Raw genomic sequence first — 24,386 nt, 5'->3', positions numbered from 1 at the left:
AGATATCATCAAGATGAACATTCAGACCAACTTTCATACAGATCCCATGAAAAATATGGCCTCTAGGGAGGTCGCAAGGTTTTTTTATTATTTGAGCTACTGACCTAGTTTTTTAAGGCACGAGACCCAGTTTCAAACTTGACCTAGATATCATCAAGGTGAACATTCTGACCAATTTTCATGAAGATCCATTCAAGGGTATGGCCTCTAGAGAGGTCACAACCTTTTTTCATTATTTGACCTACTGACCTCCTTTTTGACGGCACTTGACCCACTTTCGAACTTGACCTAGATATCATCAAGATGAACATTCTGACCAATTTTTATGGAGATCCATTCACAAGTATGGCCTCTAGAGAGGTCACAAGGTTTTTCTATTTTTAGACCTACTGACCTAGTTTTTGAATGCACATGACCCTGTTTCGAACTTGACCTAGATGTTATCAAGATGAACGTTCAGACCAACTTTCATACAGATCCCATGAAAAATATGACCTTTAGAGAGGTCACAAGGTTTTTCTATTATTTGACCTACTGACCTAGTTTTTGATGGTACGTGGCCCACTTTTGAACTAGACCTAGACATCATCAAGATGAACATTCAGACCAACTTTCATACAGATCCCATGAAAAATATGGCCTCTAGAGAGGTCACAAGGTTTTTCTATTATTTGACCTACTGACCTAGTTTTTGAAGGCACATGACCCACTTTCGAACTTGACCTAGATATCATCAAGGTGAACATTCTGACTAACTTTCATGAAGATCTCATGAAATATATAGCCTCTAGAGAGGTCACAAGGTTTTTCTATTTTTAGACCTACTGACCTAGTTTTTGACCGCACGTGACCCAGTTTCGAACTTGACCTAGATATCATCAAGATGAACATTCAGACCAACTTTCATACAGATCCCATGAAAAATATGGCCTTTAGAGAGGTCACAAGGTTTTTCTATTATTTGACCTACTGACCTAGTTTTTGACGGCACGTGACCCAGTTTCGAACTTGACCTAGATATCATCAATGTAAACGTTCTGACCAATTTTCATGAAGAAATTTTGAAATATATGGCCTCTAGAGAGGTCACAAGGTTTTTCTATTTTTAGACCTACTGACCTAGTTTTTGACCGCACGTGACCCAGTTTCGAACTTGACCTAGATATCATCAAGGTGAACATTCTGACCAATTTTCATGAAGATCTTGTGAAATATATGGCCTCTAGAGAGGTCACAAGGTTTTTCTATTTTTAGACCTACTGACCTAGTTTTTGAAGGCACGTGACCCAGTTTCGAACTTGACCTAGATATCATCAAGGTGAACATTCAGACCAATTTTCATAAAGATCCCACAAAAAATGTGATCTCTAGAGTGGTCACAAGCAAAAGTTTACGGACGGACGCACGGACGCACGGACGGACGGACGACGGACGACGGACGCTGCGTGATCACAAAAGCTCACCTTGTCACTATGTGACAGGTGAGCTAAAAATGGTGAGTTTTTAAAGGCGCTGAGCTGTGACCCCTTCATGCAATCCCTTTCCGGAACTCGATGCATATATGAGTAAATTGGCAATGGTTTCGTAGAATAATAAAAATGATTTATATTCGGTTAACTTTTCATGTAAAACATTGCTTTCTTTCTATAATTTGATGACTTTTTTCCGAATCATGGCCCTACATCTTAAGTCAGCGAGTAATTGTTCTGGTATCAAGACCTGTCCGATATAATTGTTAGGTAAATGACTTACCTAGATAAAAGTCCAAATCATTCTCATCGCCGGATGTACTTTCTTCAGATTCATCTGTCCAAATAGTCTTAAATTCAAAAAGTCATAATATATAGTATTTCATTATAAAAAGCATTTACTTGTTTGTGATCAGTTATTCAACCCTTATATCTGTCGTTTTCTGTATATCATCTCATTATAATCAACATTCAATTGGTTAGTGCTTAGCTATTTGAAAACATTTTCAGGGGCTATAAGGTATAGAACAAACAATTATTCTTTGATATACTCGTATGGCATTCACTTTAAAATTTAAACAACATAGACAATTTTAAGCTGCCTGTAAGTTGTCCTAATATGGTAATCATATGTCTTACTATCCATTCTTCTGATGGATATCTAAAAACCCTTTCGAAGATAACATTCTTAACACAAGTGTCACATTATCGTTTAAAGTGGTGGAGGAATGTAATAACTTTTTTTGCAGCTGAGGCTTCTAGTTAATTCACAGTTCAATGCTTAGAGACTGCACAGCTTCATTAGTTATACTCATCACATACCCCTTCTGTAACGAAATGGATTATTTAAAAACGTTGGAGATTTTAAACGAAATTGTGTATGTAAGGACGCAAACATTCAGTCGTAATGCTTTTTCTGTTTGCCTATGATAATGTTCAAGCGCTGCTTAGAATAAAATGATCGCTAACAGAAAACAAGATGGTCTTTTATTACACATCTAAGACCAATGCATGCAGTTAAACCTGTAGGAAGATCGACTTGAAACATGCAGCTAAGCAAGATAATGATAGGTTTCACGCTTCCTACCTAATTTGTAAAATATCCAGCAAAACGTGTTCGAGACAATGTTTTGTGTATACTTTTCCGTGTGCAGTAAGCAGATCAATTTTAACACAGTTAAAACGATTTGTGCTGAAACTTTGTTTCTTTTCAACTCGTTCTATTATTAACCTTGGTGTACCCAAAGTGAAGAAAGGGAGACAAGCAAAACATTTGAAAAGATCAGGAAACGATGTTTCTGACCTTGTTTGGTTAGCGTCCTCAGATCAGTTCCTGAGAAGACGACATGATTTTGTTTTGCTAAGTGAAGTGAAGAAGAATCATGTGAAGAAAATATTTTTGTTCTGTATTTGCTCTGGCGGCTCGTCAGTGCAGTCAACAGATATAATATAAATAAAAAGGCGAAAATGTATTTTACACAGTTATGTAACAAATCGTCTAGTGGGTCAACGTTTTAAGCAAAGAAGCGATTTTATATTACTTACTTTATCTGTAGTATCTATGATTCAATGGAAAAAGAAAATAATTATACACGAATATCTGTCAGAGAGAGACATTGTCTTTTGGCTATACAAGCACTATTGTAAATAATTGAAAGTAGTATTGTGTCAATATTTAAAAGTATATGATGTTGCATATTTGATGACAGACAGCAAAGACTATGTTATTATTATGTTAATAGCTCTCAACCTGTGACTTTGTTTAGGGTGAGCTTTATCCTAAAAGGACAATACACCATTTCAGTGTAAAAAAGGTTTCTGAATGGCTTTACCTGTGGATGTTCCGCTGCTTTTTTATTTGTATCAAGGTTCTGATTATCACGTTCTTTTTTAGATGAATATCTGTCCTCTAGTTTGTCCGCTTTATCTGCATCAGTACCGCCAGAGCCCGCTCCCTCTGAATCTGAAGGAATTTACTTTTTTTATGGAACATTCTTAACTAAAAGGCTTTTTTCAGTATTTTGAAACAAAAGGTAGTCTTAAGGTAGTTGTTGACTTTGATAAACCGGAAGTGATGGCGTAACGTCATTTATCCGGAAAACGTAGAATAAAGCCTGGATTTGGCGTACGGAAATGAAGATAATTTATGATTTAATCGAAACCTTTGAGTAAATCTATTTCAGTGACACTGTTGCTATATTTCTTAAGCCCAAATATAGAATTATAGACACGTTAAAAAAACTCAGTATAATGGCTTAAAATTAGCGAGAAATGTCCAGTTTACTTTAATAATGGTCAAATAATCTCAATAATAAGCACACGGAGCTATACATTTTATTTCACCAAAGTATAGGCCATGTGTTTATTTACAACTGTGAGAAGTTTCATCAAAATCTACATTGTAGAAAACTTTCTATTCGCGAAAATGTTATGAAAGTTATGATTTTCCTATATACTCCCGTTATAGAATATTGCGTGCGGTCCAAAACTTTCAAATCAGTCTAGCAAAAAATCAAGCACATAACTCTAGCGTTTTTATTTACTGAAATTTCTACGTATTTTCTGAAATTTTGAAAAATCAGAATTCAATCAAATTCTACATTGTATAAAAAATCGATCCAAACGAGCAGAACTACCTTAGTACATATTACCAAACTGTAAAACATTTCTTTGACTCCAATGGTGCATACAAATCTTAAAGAATACAAAACCATACAAAATGAATAAAACTATCAGTTCATTATCTGCATCTGCGTGAAAACGGTGAAAATTAATCTGGAAAATATTTAAAATATATTAATCCATGGACGCTATTATTCCACCAGAACTAAAGTAAAACATGACGAGTAGATACTCTCTAAACTGTTGAATAACCATTTCTCCTCTAAATTATAGTCTTATGTTACAATTACACACCAAGATAATAACTATTGTATGATGTATTCAGACAGAATATATTTTCATTAGCATACTGGTGAATGGCATAATTATATATGAGATAATACATACTGTAATAATGTTAAAAAGATAAAAAGAATTGTGCTACTCTTACTTTTTCAATATGAAACGCTACTGATCAATATTACAACAGGGCACAATGTAGACAATGAACAAGAGTGGTTTAACCCTTTAATTCATTGAAAATCTAGACACATTTATAGCCTATGATTCCTCTTTGTAACAGAACGGCATACCTGGTAGTAAAGTCGAATCTTCCTCTTGATCACATTTGCTTTTTTCTGTTTCATCTGTACAAATGGCCTGAAATTCAAACGGTCAAAGTCAAATCAATCATATATTTACACGCGATGTCATACATGTATGACGTAGCTTTGGTGTTGGCAAGAATGGCTTAATAAATCTAATTATGATTAAAGTTTTGAAAGATGAGTATGGACGATGAAAAGCCTGCTTATTATATTTACCTGAATTAAAGACGAAAGAAGACAGACAAACTGTCTCTGCATTTACTGCAGAAAGATTGCTTATCATCTATTAACTTATTGGACTAAAGGTTGCATTTTCCTTGTCGCAACATAATGATAAGGTCTCTAACATTGATTTGGTTATTCTGGATTATGTGAAAAACATTTCAAAGCTTGCTTTCTGCATGTCCTCTCAAAATCAACACCAACTGGTAAAAAATCTTTTTCGGGGATTTTTGTTACAGTACTTATCTGTATTATCTATGATACAATGGAATAAGAAAATATTAACATAAATGTGTTAACATCAGTTACTTAAAAAGAGGCCATTGCCTTAGAGTTATACAAGCACCATGTACACTTAATAAATGAAAGTAGTAGATAGTGTATCGATATATTAAAGGACACGACGTTAAAGATTTTAAAGACAGATTGTAAAGACTATTTTTTGCAACTTTGGCTAGGTGAGCTTTACCCTTAAAGGGATGATACATTATTTCTATATAAAAACCTATCTGAATACTTTTACATACATTATTTCAATATAAAAATCTATCTGAATACTTTTACCAATGGATGTTTCGCTGCTTTTCTATCTGCATCAAGTTTCTGATTTTCCCGTTCTTTTGCAGATGAATATCTTTTCCCGGCTTTACCCACTTTATCTGCATCAATACCACCAGAGTCTGATCCCTCTGAATCTGCAGGAACTTATTTATTGTACTAAAATACTTTTTGCAATATTTTGAAACAAAAGCTAGTCTTAATACGTATCAACAAACTGTCAAAAAATGTTGCCTGCAGTGATGTTTACAAGATGAAAAGAATACAAAACAAATACAAATGAATACAATAATTAGTTTATGATATGCATCTGCGTAAAATGATAAAAAATTAATCTTAAAAATCTTTTAAATCTGTTAATCTATAGAATGACACTATTTTTGTTTTCGACTGGAGCTAATTTAAAAAGTAAAACATAACAAGTAGATACTCTCTTAACTGTTGAATAACCATTTCGCCTCTAAATTGTAGTTATGTTACAATTACACACCAAGATAATAAACGTTGTATATTTGTTCCCAGTTGCCAGTCACTGATGGCCTTTGTGCTTTTTTCTATTTGCCATAGAGAAGCCTACCTGTTGTCAGCTGGACGAGTACACTAGCTGGGCAGATTAGACATTCGAATGTCAGTAAGAGCCAAGTGATCTGGTTTGCAGTAGGGACAGTGTACTGTTGTTTGTTGATGTTTTAAACCTGGTTTGTTCATGTTTTTTAACATAGTCTTCAATGTGCTTTAAACCTAGTCTTTTATGTGCTTTCTTTTATACTATCTAGAGGAAGGTGCTAAGGGCTACATCAACCTAAGTAAATTTGCTACTAGCATTCACCAAATCTTAAAGAAGCCTTTAAAATTTCTTTTGCCTTTTAATTGTCTTTATATATAGCTGCTGCCAAGATTAGCACCTTCTATGCAATAAACTTACTATGTACTGTATTATATGTATGTCATTCCCCTTTTAATTATGTACTTTTTTACAGGTTTGTGCTTATATGTGCTATGTATGTAAGTTTCTTATAACTATATTACCATGCCATTCTTAACCGCTGTCATTTAATTTATGTTTTAATATGCCTAACTTTCGCTTATCTTTCTTTTTAGCCGCTTTATGTTTTTGTTAATTTCTGTTTCCTTTGTTTGTCGGGAAATAGCTCATGAGCTAATGTTTACTTTATCCGACGTGAAATAAAGATTCTTGTATCCTGTATCTTGTATCTTGTATCTATTTGACATTACCATGTATTCAGACAGAATATATTTTCATACTCCTATTTGTGAATGGCATAATTACATATGGCATAATACATATTGTAATAATGTTTAAAAGATAAAAAATAATTGTTCTACTCTTTTTGAATATGATACGCTATTGAACAATTTCACAACAGAGATCAGTGATGCATGTAGACAATGAACAAGGGTGATAACTGAATTCATTGAGAATCTTGACACATTTATATACTATGATTCCTCTGGGGTACTAGTAATGAACTTTTTAACCGAACGGCATACCTCGAAGTAAGGTTGAATCTTCCTCTTTCTCACATGTACTTTTCACTGTTTCATCTGTACAAATAGTCTGAAGTTCAAAATGTCAAATAATTGTATGTATGTATATATATATATATATATATATATATATATATATATATATATATATATATATAAAATAAATAAAAAAGAAAAACATCCAATGGGTTTCCTCTATCTGTATTTCTGTCTACCAGTAACTTTTAATATTTTCTATTATATATATATATACCGTCATACGACGTAGCTTTGGTGTTAACAAGAATGACTTCAAGATATAATAAAAGTTTTGAAAGACGAGTATGGATGATGAAAAGCCTACATACAACCTGAATTAAATTTCGAAAGAAGACAGATAACAGAGAAGACTATCCCTGCATTTACTATATAAACATCGCTTATCATCTCTTAATTAGTGCGGCAAAACAGTTGATGCTGTTTATCGTCACATAATGATAAAGGTCTCTAACATTAATTTGTCTATGCTTAATTATGTATAAAAATGATTCCAGAGGTTGCTTTCTGCATGTCCTCTCATTATTAATATTAACTTGGTTTGTGCTTAGTTATTTCAAAACTTTTAAAGGTAAGATACAGAACAAACGTTTAACAAAACAAGAACAGGGGCCGTATTCATAAAGCATCTAAGTATAAGTTTTGACTTAAGTTTAAGATTTTACTTAAGTTTGTGGTGATTTCAACTTAAGTTTAAGTAAAAACTTAAGTTCTAGTCATAAAACAGCTAAAACTTAAGATACGTAAGAAATTACTTAAGTCAGAACATAAAATAGCGTTGTGCGTACGATTGAAGTGGTGTTTTCAGATAAAAGCACTTCAAACATAATTGTGCATGTTGTATCTGTCTGAAATTAATGTTGTTTTTTAATGTTTTCGTCCACAATAAAAAACATGAATTACTTATTAAGTTGATTTATGAATAACAAATATACTTAAGTAAAATAAATTTCTAACCTAAGTAATACTTAAGTAAATAATCAATTTCTTATACTTATACTTAAGATGCTTTACGAATACGGCCCCAGATCAGATCATTTTGTGAGAATAATGCGTTTTTTATAATTAAAACGAAGCATAATAATATGAAACAATTTGAGAAATGTTTTATGCAAATTTTTTTGCGCAAGTTTGCTAAACACACTTATAGTGGCTCCTCATGAGTAGTTGAAAAGACTTTTGTTCCGTTATACCTCTGACTGTTAATGTGCAGTAAAAGGAAATTGTATAAGTAAACAAGGCAAAAATCATATCAGATCACATTTGTGTAAAGTTTCATCATAAACAATTCAGTGGTTTGGAGATGTCGTTCAAAAAATTTGCTGACGACGGACGGACAAACGGACCCTAGCGGCCGTTTTGACAAAACAGAATAATTTGTATGTATTTCATAAAACATCACCCAAGACATATTTGTGTAAAACTGTTTTAAAATTGGGTCTTCTGTTTCTGACAGGAATAGTTCTAAAGTTTCCAATATGTACATACGGGAAAAGTTACAATTCGCCCTGGCGGCCATCTGTCATGACAAATCAATATAATTTGAATAATATTTGTAGAAGGTAAGACAAAGACCATTTGTGTAAAGTTATTTTTGTAAAGTTGATGAATGAAAGTAATATTGTGTCGGTATATAAAATTATACGATTTTGAAAATTTGAAGACAGATTCTGAAGACTATCTTATTGCAAAAGCTAATCCTGCGACTTTGTTTAAGGTAACCTTTAAAGAATAATTTACAGAGCATTTCAATAAAAATTTATATCTAAATGTTTTACCGGTGAATGTTCAAATTCTTTTCTATTTGTATCAAGTTTCTGTAGCTTCAATTCTTTTTCAGTTGAATATTTATCCTCCGCTTTGTCCACTTCGTCTACAATAATACCATCAGAGCCTGATCCCTCTGAATCTGTAGGAACTAACATATTGTAGAAAACATTCTAAGCTGAAAGACTTTTCGCAATGCTTTATAACCAAAGCTAGTCTTAAAACATATTACCAAACTGTCAAATACGGGAGAAATCCTACGAAAATAAGCTCTTAATGTATTTGTTTTCCGTTAAATGATAGACGTTTAACCATCCAGGAACTAGCTTAATTACTGTGGCGTTTCATTTTCAAGACTATGTTTAACGTCACTTTTTGAACTTAATATCTCCCTCTATAACAAGTCCCGATATCTTTTCCAGCTAAGGACTATGCAAAAGTATAATTATTATGTCTGAATGATAATAAAGGAATATAAGTTTGTCGAAATTATCATGATTTGTCAATAGTTGTAAATGCAAATAGCAATATCAGGTTCGAAGGTCAATGTTTTGGCGGTAACGGGTCTCTGCTTATATAGCCTCAAAAAAGATATATTATATCTGTATCTACAACCGGTGCTTGACAATTTCTCTTGCAGACCGTATTGTACTATATCAAAGACCAAATAGAGCTAGCGAAATACTTTCGTTGACGTCAATAACAACTTTATGTCTTGTAAATGACATACAACATCTAAGTCCAGATTTAGTTTTATCTTTTTTGTAGCGTAACCTTATGCCTTAACGTAAAAACCTTGATTTGAAGGAAAGAAGACCACCTATCAAGGCATTTGACTTGTATCAAATTTAATAAAAACAATACATAATCAATGCAAGAATTGTTAGTTGCCAATATCAGCAGTAGAGTCCTCTGGCATGGGGTGCCAAATGGGTTTTTCCTGCATAGATACAATCATCAGAAACGTCAGTCAGGTGTGCAAAAAAGATTAATAACAGTACCTGTTTCGTCAAATACATCTCTAAATTCCAACAAATCAGGGGTCATATTTATCGACACAGTTTCCTTTAGCTCCATTGATATCTTTTCGGCAATGATATTCAGCCTATTTGTGGTCTTTTCGTTTTTCAGTGTGTCTAGTACATATCTCATTCCATCAACAGATGAGCATTTCAGTGGGATACTTAGTCCTTTGTGAGATTCATCTTCAGTGTTATCTACAAAAGCAGATGTCTTTTTGCGTATGTAAAAAAAAAAATATTTGAAATAAGGTGAACCTAGGGGAAACATATCGTTCGTTAAGTCAGTCAATAGGATATTCCCTACTTCAGAAACGGGAAAGTTATTACTAATTATAGTAACTTGTTTTCCGTCCAGGAAATAGAATCACCAGTTTTGACTTGTTTTATTAAAAAGATGCACGGTATTAAAGAATATAACATGGTATCCTTAAAAAAAGGTTTTTAGTTATTTGCATCGTTGAAAATATTTCAAATTTCCGAAAAAAAAAATATTCAATACTTAAATTCCTAGATTTCAGAACTTCCTAAATGAAAACAAATACTTCCCGGGAAATATAAAAATCGATAGTAAAACAGTTGTGATTACCAGAAAAAAATTATTGCCGAATGCTTTTATCATAAAAAAAACAGATCTCTTTGTCAGACTGTGTGTTAGCCTCCATGACCAATTAAACCATATTATAACGTTACTGTATACGTTTTTAAGTGTAATGATTTTAGGTTTTATGTAAAATGTCTCTCCATACTTGGATTCAGTGTTGTTATATTTTCTAATCCTTTGGGATCATGGATTTTGTACAATATATGTGGAATAGAGTTTCGCTTAAGCCGTTGCCAGACGGCGTGAGAGGTGTTGCACATTTTATTACCTCTCATGAATAGACTCAATCAAACCGAGTCTACTCCTTTTTTGGCAATATATCGGGGTTATAACCTAAAATGCTTTGCTTTGAGTCACAATCAACGGCAAATTTTGAAACAGTTTAACAACTATCAGAACATTATGATATATAGTAAAGTGTTAATTATCATAGTATCACCTCTACTGACAGGGTCAGCCAGTTTGGCTTATGTTACATCTACATACATTGAACAACATTACTTCTCGATTGCTATTTTAATATTCCAGGCACCATGCAGGTAGGCATAAGCAATTGGTAAACATTATTTACTAACTTACGGCTCACCAACCGGTCTCATTTTTTAGTAACAAGTCCCGTCCCGAACCTTCCACCTTCCGATTACAGGTCAGGTGCCTTATCCATTAGGCCACCGCACCTCGGTATACATGCAATACGTTATAGACCATACATTATCGAATGGGAAGACATGTTTCCAGTATTTCTTTTAAATTTAGAATTTCAGTTTCAGTGCTGAATAAATAATTTGTTATGATTTTTATTTTACTTTGTGTTGTAACAATGGTTAGAAAAACACTTTATTAAAAACAAAACAAAAAAAAAACAGTTTCCTCCTGCTGCTAACAAATACACATGTGTTCTTTAACTTCCACTTCAGTTCAAGAAATAAATTTAAACGGCTACACGTGTAATCTCTTCCGTAAGGAATTTTAAAAAGCCACTCTTATTGGTGGATGATATTTGGTGGAGCTGCAATTAAACAAGACTAACAACTCGGATACTACTGGACCATTTCTAGATTTACATCTCTCTATACTTTTATACATACCGAAATTTATGACAAGAGGTATGATTTTTATTTTAGTATTGTAAATTTCCCCCATTTGGATGGGGATGTACCCTAGGCTATGGGATATATATTTCTCAGTTAATTCTGTTTGCAATGCAAGAGCGTGTAGTCATGTTGAGGATTTCAATGAACATAACCTATATATCACAAATAAATTTCTTCAACGGGGCTTCAGTTATTATAAATTATGTAAATACTGCGCTAAATTTTGCTATCGTAATTCAGATTTGGTCTTGAAATACAATAGCAATTTAAAGACACTTCTGCGGGAAGGTAAATCAAAACCTGTTTTTTATGGGGATGTGGTTTACAATTTCGTAAGATTTTGGGTCATGGCAATTTTACAACTGTATTTAGTAAAGTCATTAAACGTTTTGTTAAAAAAGGTCATGACCCAAATGTTTTGAGACACACCGCATGTTTGGTTTTTCAGCCTAATTTACAGTTGGACGCTACGCATTTTTGTGTTTTACGTTACATGCCTTCATCTGCGCATGTTAAGGTTTCACCTGGCGGGGATAACTTTTATTTACACTGTTCTGTGACTTTGGAACATAGTGGGGGTACGATTGGGGTAAGATGCACCATAAACCGGTTAAAGATCCCAGTGTTGGTTTTGCCACCGACCGTTTCAAGGCGATACCCCACTGTGATCCTTTGTTTGTTCTGTCTTTGTGTGTTTGCTTTGTGTGTGTGTGGTTTGCGTGTGTTGATCGTGTGCGCGTTTGGGGAGGCTGCTTTTATAGAACGCGGATTTCCCTGTTGCATATTCTTCCTTGTTTGCATACAACAGGCCTACGTAATAACGAATTTTACAATTTTTAAACTTTTTATTTCAGTTGTCGCAACATGTTTGAAAAGTCGGTTTTAATTTTGGTTATGGAACTCGTTTCAAAATTGACCTAAAATCAATTAACTAATTAGATAACCAGCCGTAGAAGATACAAGCAGATCATGCCGGCGATATATTCAGCTACGCTTCATCACTTACATAGCTGTAGGTTTTATTGATATCTGACCAGCGGTTAAAGTGGAAATGTGCCGACAAAATTTTGCGACTCCCAAACAAACGGACTGACAGGCAGGCGGACGGAAAAGACAAAACATGTTTATCTTTCCTAGTCAGCGAATACATAAGTAAGATTTTGAACATGAGTATACGTACTTTGTAATTCGAACTAAGCGACTCGGTTTCCTTTCAAAGTTATATCTAAACTTGCTTTGAACCAGTATTTTAAATAAATATGAGTACATGTATTTCTTTTTACCTGCAGCTTTGCCTACTTTAGAACACGTATCCGTAATTTATGGGACAAAATAAAAGTGTAATACGTACCGACATTTTGTGTTTCTCTAAAAAGACTTTCAAGTGTGACATGTCCTTGCAAAAGAAAAGCATCTTCAAATAAGAAATGCAACTCCTTTGCAATGTTATGAAGTCTAGCTTTAAAGTGATGACTACCACAGTAGTCTAAAATGTGTATCAACCCAGAAGGCGAAGAACTTCTGAATGACAACAGAACGCAGCTTCTTTTAACTCCAGTTGGTTTTACATCTGGATGTATGGAAATACTAGCAACAAGCTTGTCTGTTTCTTTCCTTATCAAATTGGCCGGACGATCTGACTCGTTAATGGAGGCATGAAGATTTCTTTCAAGGTATTCTTCCGCATCCTTTTTCTTTTCCTCGTTCTGACAAGTTGTCAATATTTTTAATTCTAAATCTGAAATTGTAAGATAAGTGCTAGGTACTTGCTATATAAATAGAATAAAACTAAAGCGACTAACCCACACATTGTGAATTGTAAGTTTTAGAATAATCACCGAAAGGCAAAATGCCGACACTGTTTCATGTATTAAAAATAATGGTTGACCAGTTTATAGCTTCCAGGATTAATGGAACGTTCCATTTTTTTTTTTTTTTCTCATGAACTTTTATAAACCGTTACAACGCTCTATTTTGTAAAACTGATAAATATAGAACGAAACGCGACAGTATTTCTAGAAGCTAAAAAGGCAGCAAACCAAAAGTGCCCATACATTGCGATTGGTCAATTTATATACTCCTCTACCGATTAGGAAAGTCAGCATGATTTACTTTGCCTTATTTAGGTAAGAACCACTATCGTACCGAATAAAACTACCTAAATAACGGACCTTTCCATTATTAAAAGTACACGAACATCGCTCACCGCAAAACCGAAATATAGGGAGAGCACAGTATTATGGCATTTAGAAGTAAAAACAAATCAATGGCATAAAATAAAGTCAGTACATTAAGTTTACGATTTAGTCAGTGATTCCTCGTTGGCCAGCGGTAACGATATTTGTTTGATACCTTTTCGTCGGGAGTTTGATCCCCATTTGTTTTGAGTTTGCGTCACATACTTAATGTAAATTTGTTTTTCTCTTGTTTTTTGGGGGTTTTTTTGTTGTTGTCAGCAACCCGTCTGAAATATTTTTCCATTACAGCTTCTTTTTGTTGTGGGCCTACTATGTAAATGCGTGGCTCTTGGGCTGGGGTGTTTGTGCTCTGTGCTTCCGGGGAATCTACCCTTACCATTTATCTTTTGTTTTGTTCGTTATTTTCATATAAGATCGATAGAATCCATAAATTAATTAATCCTAAAATTATTGTCGGGCATTGCTTTTATTAAAGTGAAGTGCAAGATTGCTATAAAACTTATAAAACTAACCCGTACATGCTTAAAAAAAATATCACAGGAAAGCTTAAAAAACATTAGTTCATATTAAAGGTGGAGAGTATTTAGACATAATTACGTGTCAATTGTGACATATAGTTTTATAAACATGTTAGAATTAGATTTACTACTAACTCCTTTTGTCTTCATTGAATTGTAGTGAAGAAGAAATTAAAGACAAAATTTAACGTGTCTGGGAATCGAACTCAAGACGAAAAAGTATAATACGAATACCGCACTAGGCCAACGAGAAATCACTGACGGCATCTTAAAGTGTGCTGACTTTATTTTATGCTATTGTATTGTTTGTTTTAATTTTAAAACGTCACAACAGTGTGTGAAACCTACACATGTGCGCTTCATTGATTGTCACGAGATATTGCTGACGGGAATTCCGTTTTTGGACAGTTGTCGAAGACAAACCTGCCAGTGTAACCACAATCACCTCCCCCACACACACACACTTTTCTCATCCCTCCCCCTTCTCCACCCCTGCACAAACATATACTGTAGGCTTTCTTATTTTAGCGGTGTACTAATAACAGCGCTTTTAGCGCTATGCCACGTGCGCTAATTCATGCCCACGCATTAATTCGCCAAGCATTTTCATGTACATTTTCATTTGATGATGTTTTCTTCGAACTTTTGCAAATAAATACTCTTGAGACTTTGCACTAGTTACACTGCTTGCAAATATTTTAAGGTTCGTATGATATTCCTGATTATTGTTCATATTATTATTTTAAATATATGATCATGCAAAATAAAATATTTAAGCTTGTGTTAATTTTTTTTTCATTTGATCAAGTTGTTATCGTTTTCCGTATCACCTTCGGGCATGTCCGTTGTTGCAGTCGCTGTTTACGGAAATGTGTGAACGTTTGTATTGAGACACAATGCATGTAGGACAAAGGGGATTCAATGATTTAAATGTGTGACAATCTCGTTTTATTTCAGCAATTATAACTAGTATACAGGATATAAAACACGCAGATTATTATAATAAAATACAAGAAGCAATACAGTTACGTAGGCAATATTATACTGGGAGCGCGACAAAACATCGACAGACAAAACATCGATTCGACAAAACGCCGACACGACAAAAGATCGACAAAAACATCGACACAAACATCGACAAAACACCGACATATAATTTACATTTTTATAATTATTTACACTTTTTCTTCATTTTCAGGGGTTAGATTACCTTGAAATTTTTACACATATCTGAAAGGTTCGGTCTAAATCTTCAGACAGTCAAGATTAAGACTCGAACATTTACGGTTAATGTTTAGTTAATGGGTGGTGGTATTAAAATGTGCAGTTGTGAAAATTGTTGTCAGGTACTGACCAAACTTACACAGCTGACACAAAATTTAATACCAGTTCGATTAAGTGCAACACTGATATCTTGTATGTGACAACAATTCAATTTCGATGACAAAGAGCTTAGTTTGGACATACTAGGACATACTAGACAAGTTACGTGTCAAATAATATCATTCTATGTCACAGATAACAGCTCATTTCTACATTTCTGTATGTTCATATCCGTAAGATAATATCTGTAATTTAGTCAATAATGAAAAAAAAAAGTTAGCAATATGGTTTACATTCTTTCAAATTAATTGAAGTATGACAAAAATGATATACAATCCCTTACTCTGCAAAATTAATGACATTATTTCGATAAGGTTTAAGATATTGGCAAAACAACAAAACGTCTATTTAGTGGATTATATATGTCAGTATCAACTTAAGTTATGCGATTTCCTTTGATCATAGCAAACTTTATTTAAATAGATTGGTTTTTATTGTACCGTTAAAACCGGTGTAGTTGTTGAACTGTAAAAATTTAGTAATTATAAATAAAAGCATAAAACAATAAAACAGAGATAATTTGACAACCCTGTATACGATATAATCGCTTTTAACTACTTGATTATTTAGAAGGAAACATTAGCTTAAGTGTTATTGTTATAAATCAACGCCATAACCGTTTTTTACGAGTTGTCAAAAAATAAACACGGAATACATACTGTAGTTAAACTATAGAATTTCAATAACGCCGCGCCACATTGTCTCAAACGTCGTTATTTTTGATCATCATATCATGATGGATAGATAGCCTTCAAGTAACTTATAAGAATTTTGGACCTTGTTATGGCGTAATGACACCTGTCTTTATCTCCTAGGAAGGTATTCATTACATAATAATCGACGTAGTCTTTTTTCAAGTGAGTGCAGTTATATATATATGTTTTTATTTTAGTCCACGAACAGGAATCTCACAGATAAAAACTTTCAGCAGATGTAATATAGATATATGTAGAGCAAAGTTTGCAATGTTTTTATTTCAGTCCACGAACACGAATCTCACAGATAAAAACTTTCAGCAGATGTAATTCAGTTAGTATATTTATTTAAATATTATGTATTCAGAAAAGATCGTCCATGTATTTTGATGTTTATGATCAATTTAATCCAAAAAATATATAATACACATTTAAAAAACTAATATTCGCTCATGTTCAATTATTTATAGTGGTACAGGCCTGAAACAGATCGCGTGTAAAGAAGTACAATAATAACGTGCTTATTGCCATTATGATTTACTTCCAGAGCAAGTTCTTGCTTTCTTTTTTAGTTTGTTTATTAGATATTGGTAATTCTAAGGGCCTCTATGACGGTGTAGCGTTTTGTTCCTCGGGCATCTTCGGTGGTTCCCCGATGGTTACAGCTCGACCTGAACATTCTTGTATGACACGTCGCCAATACGTTTTACTACTTTATCCTTACGACGTTTGTCCTTATTAAAATATATCCATCAAACACAAATTGTAACTTTCCTTTTTGTGAAGTAACGAGCTCCATCACTATGGACGAAGATGAAAATGTTCGTGAAAATCTTCGTGAATCTCCGTAAATCTCCGGGAGCCTCATCTCGGACAGCGCTAAAATTAGAAATAAGCGGTCTCGCTAGAGCGCTAATTCACGTCCCCGCATTAATTAGATATTTCACCAAAATTACGTAATTTTGCCGAGCTAATAAATGTACGCCTACAGTACATATAAGAAAAAGGTCTTATTCGAGTTTTAATCACTTAATAAAACTCCGTTGGAATAAAATAATTCCCTATAAGAGTCGCCTTGAAAAAAATGAAACCAACAATAAGATGATAAAAGAGTATGCAAAGTTATTATCAAGACTGATTAAAGAGCTGCCAAAATATTGTAACAAAACAAATATAGGTGCATTACAAATTTTCCTTTCATTTATTGATTTTGGTCGTAGGAATAGGCAGTGTCTGATCGTGAAACATCGGGCATTTCCGTTTCCGAAACGCTAGATATCGAAGTGGTGTATCAATATTAATATCCGAAAGCCTATAATTCAATATTGCTCCAATGCCAAAAATTCGCGCCAAAACCGGCCACATGACAGTCACGTGACACCCTTCTTCATTTCCGGGGACGACGCCATATTTGGATGGTTATCGAAGACCCATACCTGCCTGTGCAAACGCTTCTTCACTCTCCAATAAATATATATACGGGAAAAAAATCTTTATTCGATTTTGTGATCACTCCTGAGATCTCGAAACTCCGTTGGAATAAGCTAGTTCTATACTTTAACAGTATTTAGTTTGCTTAAATCGGAGACAATAAACGCTTGCAGTTTACGGATGATTAAAGCGACCCGCTTATTTCTTTTTTTTTTTTTTTTTTTTTGAACTGTGAATAACAATGTAAATGAATATTTGATAATAAAAAAATCAGTTTCCGATATATTTACACAAAGAGTTATAAAAATATATGTATTTCTTCTTTGATTTAAGATATCTTTATATTAACGTATGCTGCCGAAACTGAAACTAGATATATCAATAGAGGATATTATATGAGTGTCTTTTCATACTGAATTTATTAAACGAGTTGAATAAAATTATAAAATGCGAGGATCTGCCGAGCATTTTATCAATTTCATTCAACGATTTTAATAAATTATAACTGAAAAGTCACAAATGTAATATTCTTTTTATCACATGTAAGCTCATCCTGCCGAAACATCAAAACATCCACTTTCACTATTATAAGTCATTTGACCAACGTCTCAGATACTATAAACGACGTCGACGTCAAAGCGTTACTGCACTAATGTAATTTCATATTTCATGGCTTTATTACATTCTGCGACGTCAAATATGTGTTTTATGTTATTGTTCAAAACGCCTAATGCGGTTACTTTGGTCGTGTGTCAGCCAAAAACAAATTAAGAATTAGCTGTTGCACCTATTCAAATGTCGGTATGTGAAATTCCGTGCATTATTTACAAAATAGTAATACAATATAAACTGACCGATTAGGAATTTGTTGAGTGTATTGCATGGTGGTCGCAACAAATAACTTTAGCTAGATCCGTAACCGTACATAAACTCTCTAAAGCAGTTCGCAGCAAGTAACTGTCAACTCCCCTACATGAATAAGAGGTTGAGGACGAATGATTTCAGACGCAATGCCTTTCATCAAATTGTCACGGAGAACATACGTCCGCCCGAGGATCGAACTTTCCGTAGATCTGCGCTATGCCTATTGAGCTAAGTGGGCGGGCTCCTAAGACTAGTAACAATATTTTGTGTTTGGCTGTTGTTATATAACCTGTATAGTGGTCGCAACTCAACCGCGATGGTTGACCTTAGGCTGATTATTCATATCGATTATTTCATTATAGAAATAAGGGTAGCTTAGGGTAGCCGTGTATAGTTGTATGGTATTAGTTTGTATACAAAGCAGTACCAAAGTATGTATACTTACAATTAAAACTTTAATAATACACTAATTTGAAAATGGCTTTTTCTTTGGATGCCCGAAAAAAATATAAACACAAAATATAGCAAAATTGAAAAGGCAAAAGACTTAAAATAGGCAAAAGAGAGAATATTTTTTAAAAAAAAATCCCTCACGGGGCTCGAACATATTACTCTATATATAATTTAACAAAACAAGTATTCAAGCGCTTACACCACTACAGTAAATCTATATCCCTATAAATCTATGTCGTTTTTAAATTTATGAATGCAAAGTGATGAAGCTTTTTACGTACACTCCTTTTCAATAATTATTTATTATAATACAAAGGTCAACCATCGGGTTCTAGTTGCGCCCACTATACATATAGGCCTACTTTTTTTATTGTACTCGCACTGAATGGCTAACGAGTAACATATATTTTTTCATGAAATGGGCTGAGCCACGAGGAAATTTACATTTTGCGTTTTTTAGATTACTGATTTTTTACTATACAATATCATTTCTGGTAGACGGATGATGGGAGACTAGCACTGGTCTTTCCCATGTATGATGTTTCGGTAACCTGTCTTTCTGTGAAAATATCCAAAATATTGTTGAATTCTAAACGAACATAATAAAACTAGAAAATGTGTTGAAGGCTATCGTTGATAAGTCTGGTGAACACGATAGAGCCATCGTTGATCTCGTGTAAAGTCGTGAACATTTTAAATGTAACGGTATTTTAGCGTCTTATTAAGTTTAATAAAGATAAAATATAGCTGTTACTCGGAGCAAAACATGCGCAATATTCAAGACGACGTATTTTTTTGTGTACGTTTGCTGTTATATAACCTGTATAATGTGCACATTTTTGTTGCGTAGTTGTGCTAAATGGGGGTAGTTATATTGGCTAAAATTCCGGACAAACCAATGAGTGGGGTATGTATGTGAATCGCTTGAATACAGTGTACTGTTTCTTAATGAAACAACGGAGTCCTAGTGCTGTGTTTATAAACCATCTTAAAATATTTTACTTAAGTCACTACTTTCCCCTAGTATTCAAAACTTATTCCTTTAATAATTTCACTGAAACATTTCACAGGTTTTAACGCTTAGTCTTACGTTTTGAGAAAAAAATATCGAACAACACCATATCATAGAAAGAAAGAGTTATTTCACATGAAGATTGAACAGCATGTAAAACTTGTATATTACTCTACAAAATAAATGTCAGTAGAGCTATACTGATATAAACTTTGAGTTCCGGAGAAGGACTGCTTAAAGGGGTCCCACTTCCGGATAGTTATACGCCTTAAAAATTCACCATTTTCAAGAACTGTTACATATGTTTGTTTTGATGCATTTGCAATAGCGAACGAGTGTTTAAATTTCACAATACTTGGTGAAACACAGTTTTTAGCAATTGCTTATTCTTATTTCTTTATAATGGCATTCATTTTCAAGGGGGGCAGCTTTTTCAGAATATTTCAAGTATCTGTCATACGGGACAGTACGGCAGAACAATGGTCAGGTATAATATTGGTAAAGATGTTGTTCGTTTATCATTTTTTTCTGAGATGATATACTCCTAAACCTAAATATGATTTACATTAAACGGAATTCCTATAGTTTTTTATGCGCATCTTTCTGCGCAGCCGACACTTTCTATGGAAAACTGAAGTGAAGACAACATTTGTTGAAACATGTGACAGACAATCTTAAATATGGGGAATCTTGAATGAAATAACATTTTTTGATAAGTTTTATCAGTAATCAAATGTTGATACTGGTTTATGTTGTATTGACAAGTATCATGCCTGACAGTTATCTTGCCATTTTTTGTAGTTGTGTTTTCGCATCTCATTTTAGTACAAAGACAGTGTTGTTCATGTAATATAAGACAATTGACTTATTACTAATAAAACAATATCACCTTTCAGATTATTTAGTATTCAATTAAAGAAAGAATTAAGAATTTTCAAAACTTTTCTTAACTTCTAGCAGATATACATGTAATCAATTTGATCAGGTTCGTGCCATTTTTCGTCCAAACATGTGTTGCATTTAAGCTGTCTTAACATAAAGTTTAGCCTGGTGACCCAAAAATTTTAGCCATTTTTATGCTCACAATACAATTATTTTTCAAAATTTTAAAAATATTCTTCACTATGGGTATTTTTCATTAAAAAAAGAAAACAGTTCACAAAAGTGAATATGGAACAACTTTTTCTTCATTTGTATCCATTATTGTAAGGATATAGTATTACAAATATGACTATGATATCAAATATGTATATAATAAAATCTGTAAAAAGAATAAACCTTATTGTGCTGTCTTGATGTATATTTTGGTTGGTCTTTATGCAAATGCAGAAAATTATGAAAATGTTGAAAAATCGCTGGCAGTTTCAGCAACAGTGGGTGTGTTCAAAACAATTGTTCACAAAAACAAGCCTGGTGACCCATTGCTTTTATTTGTTCATTGTTTTCAGCACAAATTTTCCTATCATAAATGTGAATTTGAAAAAATTCTAAAATTCTATGAAAGGAAACAAACTATAGGAATTCTCTTTAAATAAGTTTAGCCTGGCGACCCATATATTTTTAGCCATTTTTATGCTCAGAATACAATTATTTATACACAAGAAAAACAGGTAAATATTCTATGAAAAAAGTTTGTTTTTTTTTCAAAATTTAAAATGATATCTTTCACTATGGGTATTTTTCATTAAAATAAGAAAACAGTCCACAAAAGTTTCAACAACAGTGGGTGTTCAAAACAATTGTTCACAAAAACAAGCCTGGTGACTCATTGCTTTTATTTGTTCATTGTTTTCAGCACAACTTTTCCTATCATATGTGACTTTGAAAAATAATTCTATGAAAGGAAACAAACTATAGGAATTCTCTTTAAATGAAGTCTAGAATGTAAAAATGTCAAGTATTTGTGATTACAGCCTCTCTAAATTGAAAGGAAACAAAATTAGTAAAACAATTAATTAAAATAAATGCTTTATGAACCAAGACCAGAAGTGTAGTGCGTATTTTTTTTTTTTTTTTTTTTTTTTTTTTTTTTTTTGTAAATGACTAACACTGTTTTAGTTTTATTATAAACTAAAGTTGAAAGAAGGTACAATATCCTTCCTTTTCTGTAACAACCACGTTTGAAATGAGTTTGCTAGCCTCCTAGTGAAACTTTATTACAGAGTACAAACTGTCTTTCTCTTAACCTTCTTTGTGGTAAAAGTGTCTAGCGATGAAGCCTGTATCTGTCACTGCCCCACAAGGAGCAATACAAACCTAGGCCTCTTACTGTTCTTTATCTAATTGTTAAAGTTATCTCTAGTGTGACTTTTGGTAAGCATTTACTTGTTAAACGCAAATGTTCATTTTTGCTCTGTGTGGTTTGCCACTTTCCAGGACAACCTTCCTTCAGTGTTTGCAGCACTTTGATTTTTAATAAGCCGGGAAACCCTTATCAGAAATTGTAGACGAATTTTTTTATTTTAAATGTATTAGTAAAACACCGATTTTCAACAGATTTTAATGAAAAATACATTGTTTTTATTTATTTTGTCGGGTTTATCGTCGCACCGACACATTTATAGGTCATCTGGCGGCTTACCAGCTTTGATGGTGGAGGAAGACCCCAGGCGCCCCTCCGTGCATTATTTCACCACGAGTAGGCACCTGGATAGAATGGCCAGCTGAATGGCTTCCTCACATGAAGAATTCAACGCCCCGAGTGAGGCTCGAACCCACATCGATGTGGGGCAAGTGATTTGAAGTCAGCGACCTTAACCACTCGGCTACGGAGGACCACATCCACCCCCCCCCCCCCCCTCGTCCCCCCCCCCCCCCCCCACACCGAAAAAAAAAACCATTTTAAGAACACCGAATGTAGCAAACGTTTGATTTTTTAAAATCTGACACGGCGCCACGATTTGTGGGTTAGTCGCTTTACATGATACATGTTTGACAAGTATGCAATATCAATGTTACTGTAAGTGATGCAAAGCTAGATTATGTTTCTCGAATCCGCTTACCTCGAAAAACGGCTATAACGAAGGACTGCGTAAGTCCGTAAAAATTCCTAATAAATGTTTATTATTTTCAATTTTAAGTCAAATTCCACATATTTCAACCACATTTGTGCCGCATTATGAAGTTTCATCTTTTGTATTTTTTTTTTCTTTTTCACATTGACTCACCATGTTCTGCCTTGAAATTTATCCCCGTTTCGTCTAGTAATCTCAGTGACTGCTTCAGTCTGACAACAGTTTCTGACAGAAAAAAATATAGTTCGTGTTATGTCATGTCAACATCAACCACAATTTTGATATCAACTTAATACCAATTTAGTGCCTAATGTGAATAAAAAATAAGTACAAATGTTGCTGTGTATCGCAGCAAAGAAGATAGCGTTACCCAAAAGTAAAAGTGTAATAATTTGCATAATTGATTCAAGGTAAAACACTACAAGAATAGAAAAGTAGTTCGCGTTGTACCAAAGTGACAACAGTAAGTAATTTAATCAGAGGCATGTTCTTCTTTGTGGTATAGTCTTTATTTAAATGTTTAGTCATGCTTTAATACGAATTTTGATTACTTAAAACACACATATTAAAATATGTTTTCCTAATTTAAACAGGGGATTCTAATAACATAAATCAATACATTATAACATGAATGTTACATAGGTTTTGATAATTGCTCTTACTGCATTACAGAATTTTTTGAGTGAAAACCATATAAAAGATATCAAAACTATTACTAAAAAATATGAACTTGCAAATGTTCAAAAATTCTATTCATTGTCGGAACGATTTAAATTTGAACAGATTTACATTTTGTACGCACTTTTAAACTTTAGGTCAACGGTATCGACATATTATTTGTAACACTTAACAAACTCAATATAATGATATAATATGATCTTTAACCACTCTACACAAATAAACTGAAGACCCTGTAAAATATAAAATTACAAGACTTCCTGTTCGTGCATCTGCGATATCATAGTTGCGAATATCAAACTACTTTGCATATTTGTACAAACCATAATATATATAGATTTTTTGCCTTTGGTTTTAATTCAAGTACTGTTGATTGGTTAATTGTTTAATATTTGCTGTGCAAGTATATGTAATCTGAGCAATGAAATTTGCATAGCGAAATATACTTTCCAATTTGCAGTAAACATCTGTATGTATACCTTCGTGTATGTCTCTCAGTGTCTTCACCAGCATGCCAGATTTCCTCAGTTGACCTAAATACTCATCAGCATCACCATCGTCGTTTTTCTTCTTGTAGCGCTCAATGAGACTCCAAACTTCAAGTTTCTTTTCTTCGGCAATGTTCATTGAAAGAAAGTTTAAACTACTTATCA

At 33.4% G+C, this 24,386-nt stretch overlaps 1 protein-coding gene across 1 annotated transcript in view; it reads right to left on the bottom strand.

Moving 5' to 3' along the window:
* Positions 1 to 24,360, bottom strand: part of LOC128554556 (uncharacterized) — a 58,712-nt gene extending 34,352 nt beyond the window's left edge. The window contains exons 1-10 of the mRNA XM_053535826.1: positions 24,213 to 24,360; positions 23,209 to 23,280; positions 12,839 to 13,225; positions 9,772 to 9,987; positions 8,782 to 8,912; positions 6,971 to 7,037; positions 5,465 to 5,595; positions 4,664 to 4,730; positions 3,302 to 3,432; positions 1,753 to 1,819 (exon numbers count right to left, since the gene is read on the bottom strand). Of these exons, the coding sequence (XP_053391801.1) occupies positions 1,753 to 1,819; positions 3,302 to 3,432; positions 4,664 to 4,730; positions 5,465 to 5,595; positions 6,971 to 7,037; positions 8,782 to 8,912; positions 9,772 to 9,987; positions 12,839 to 13,225; positions 23,209 to 23,280; positions 24,213 to 24,360 (1,417 nt within the window). The remainder of the gene's footprint in view (positions 1 to 1,752; positions 1,820 to 3,301; positions 3,433 to 4,663; positions 4,731 to 5,464; positions 5,596 to 6,970; positions 7,038 to 8,781; positions 8,913 to 9,771; positions 9,988 to 12,838; positions 13,226 to 23,208; positions 23,281 to 24,212) is intronic.
* Between the last annotated feature and the right edge of the window lie 26 nt (positions 24,361 to 24,386).

This window comes from Mercenaria mercenaria, unplaced genomic scaffold (genome assembly GCF_021730395.1).
Source record: "Mercenaria mercenaria strain notata unplaced genomic scaffold, MADL_Memer_1 contig_524, whole genome shotgun sequence".
Lineage (NCBI taxonomy): Eukaryota > Metazoa > Mollusca > Bivalvia > Venerida > Veneridae > Mercenaria > Mercenaria mercenaria.
This window is presented reverse-complemented; position numbering and strand designations above follow the sequence as displayed.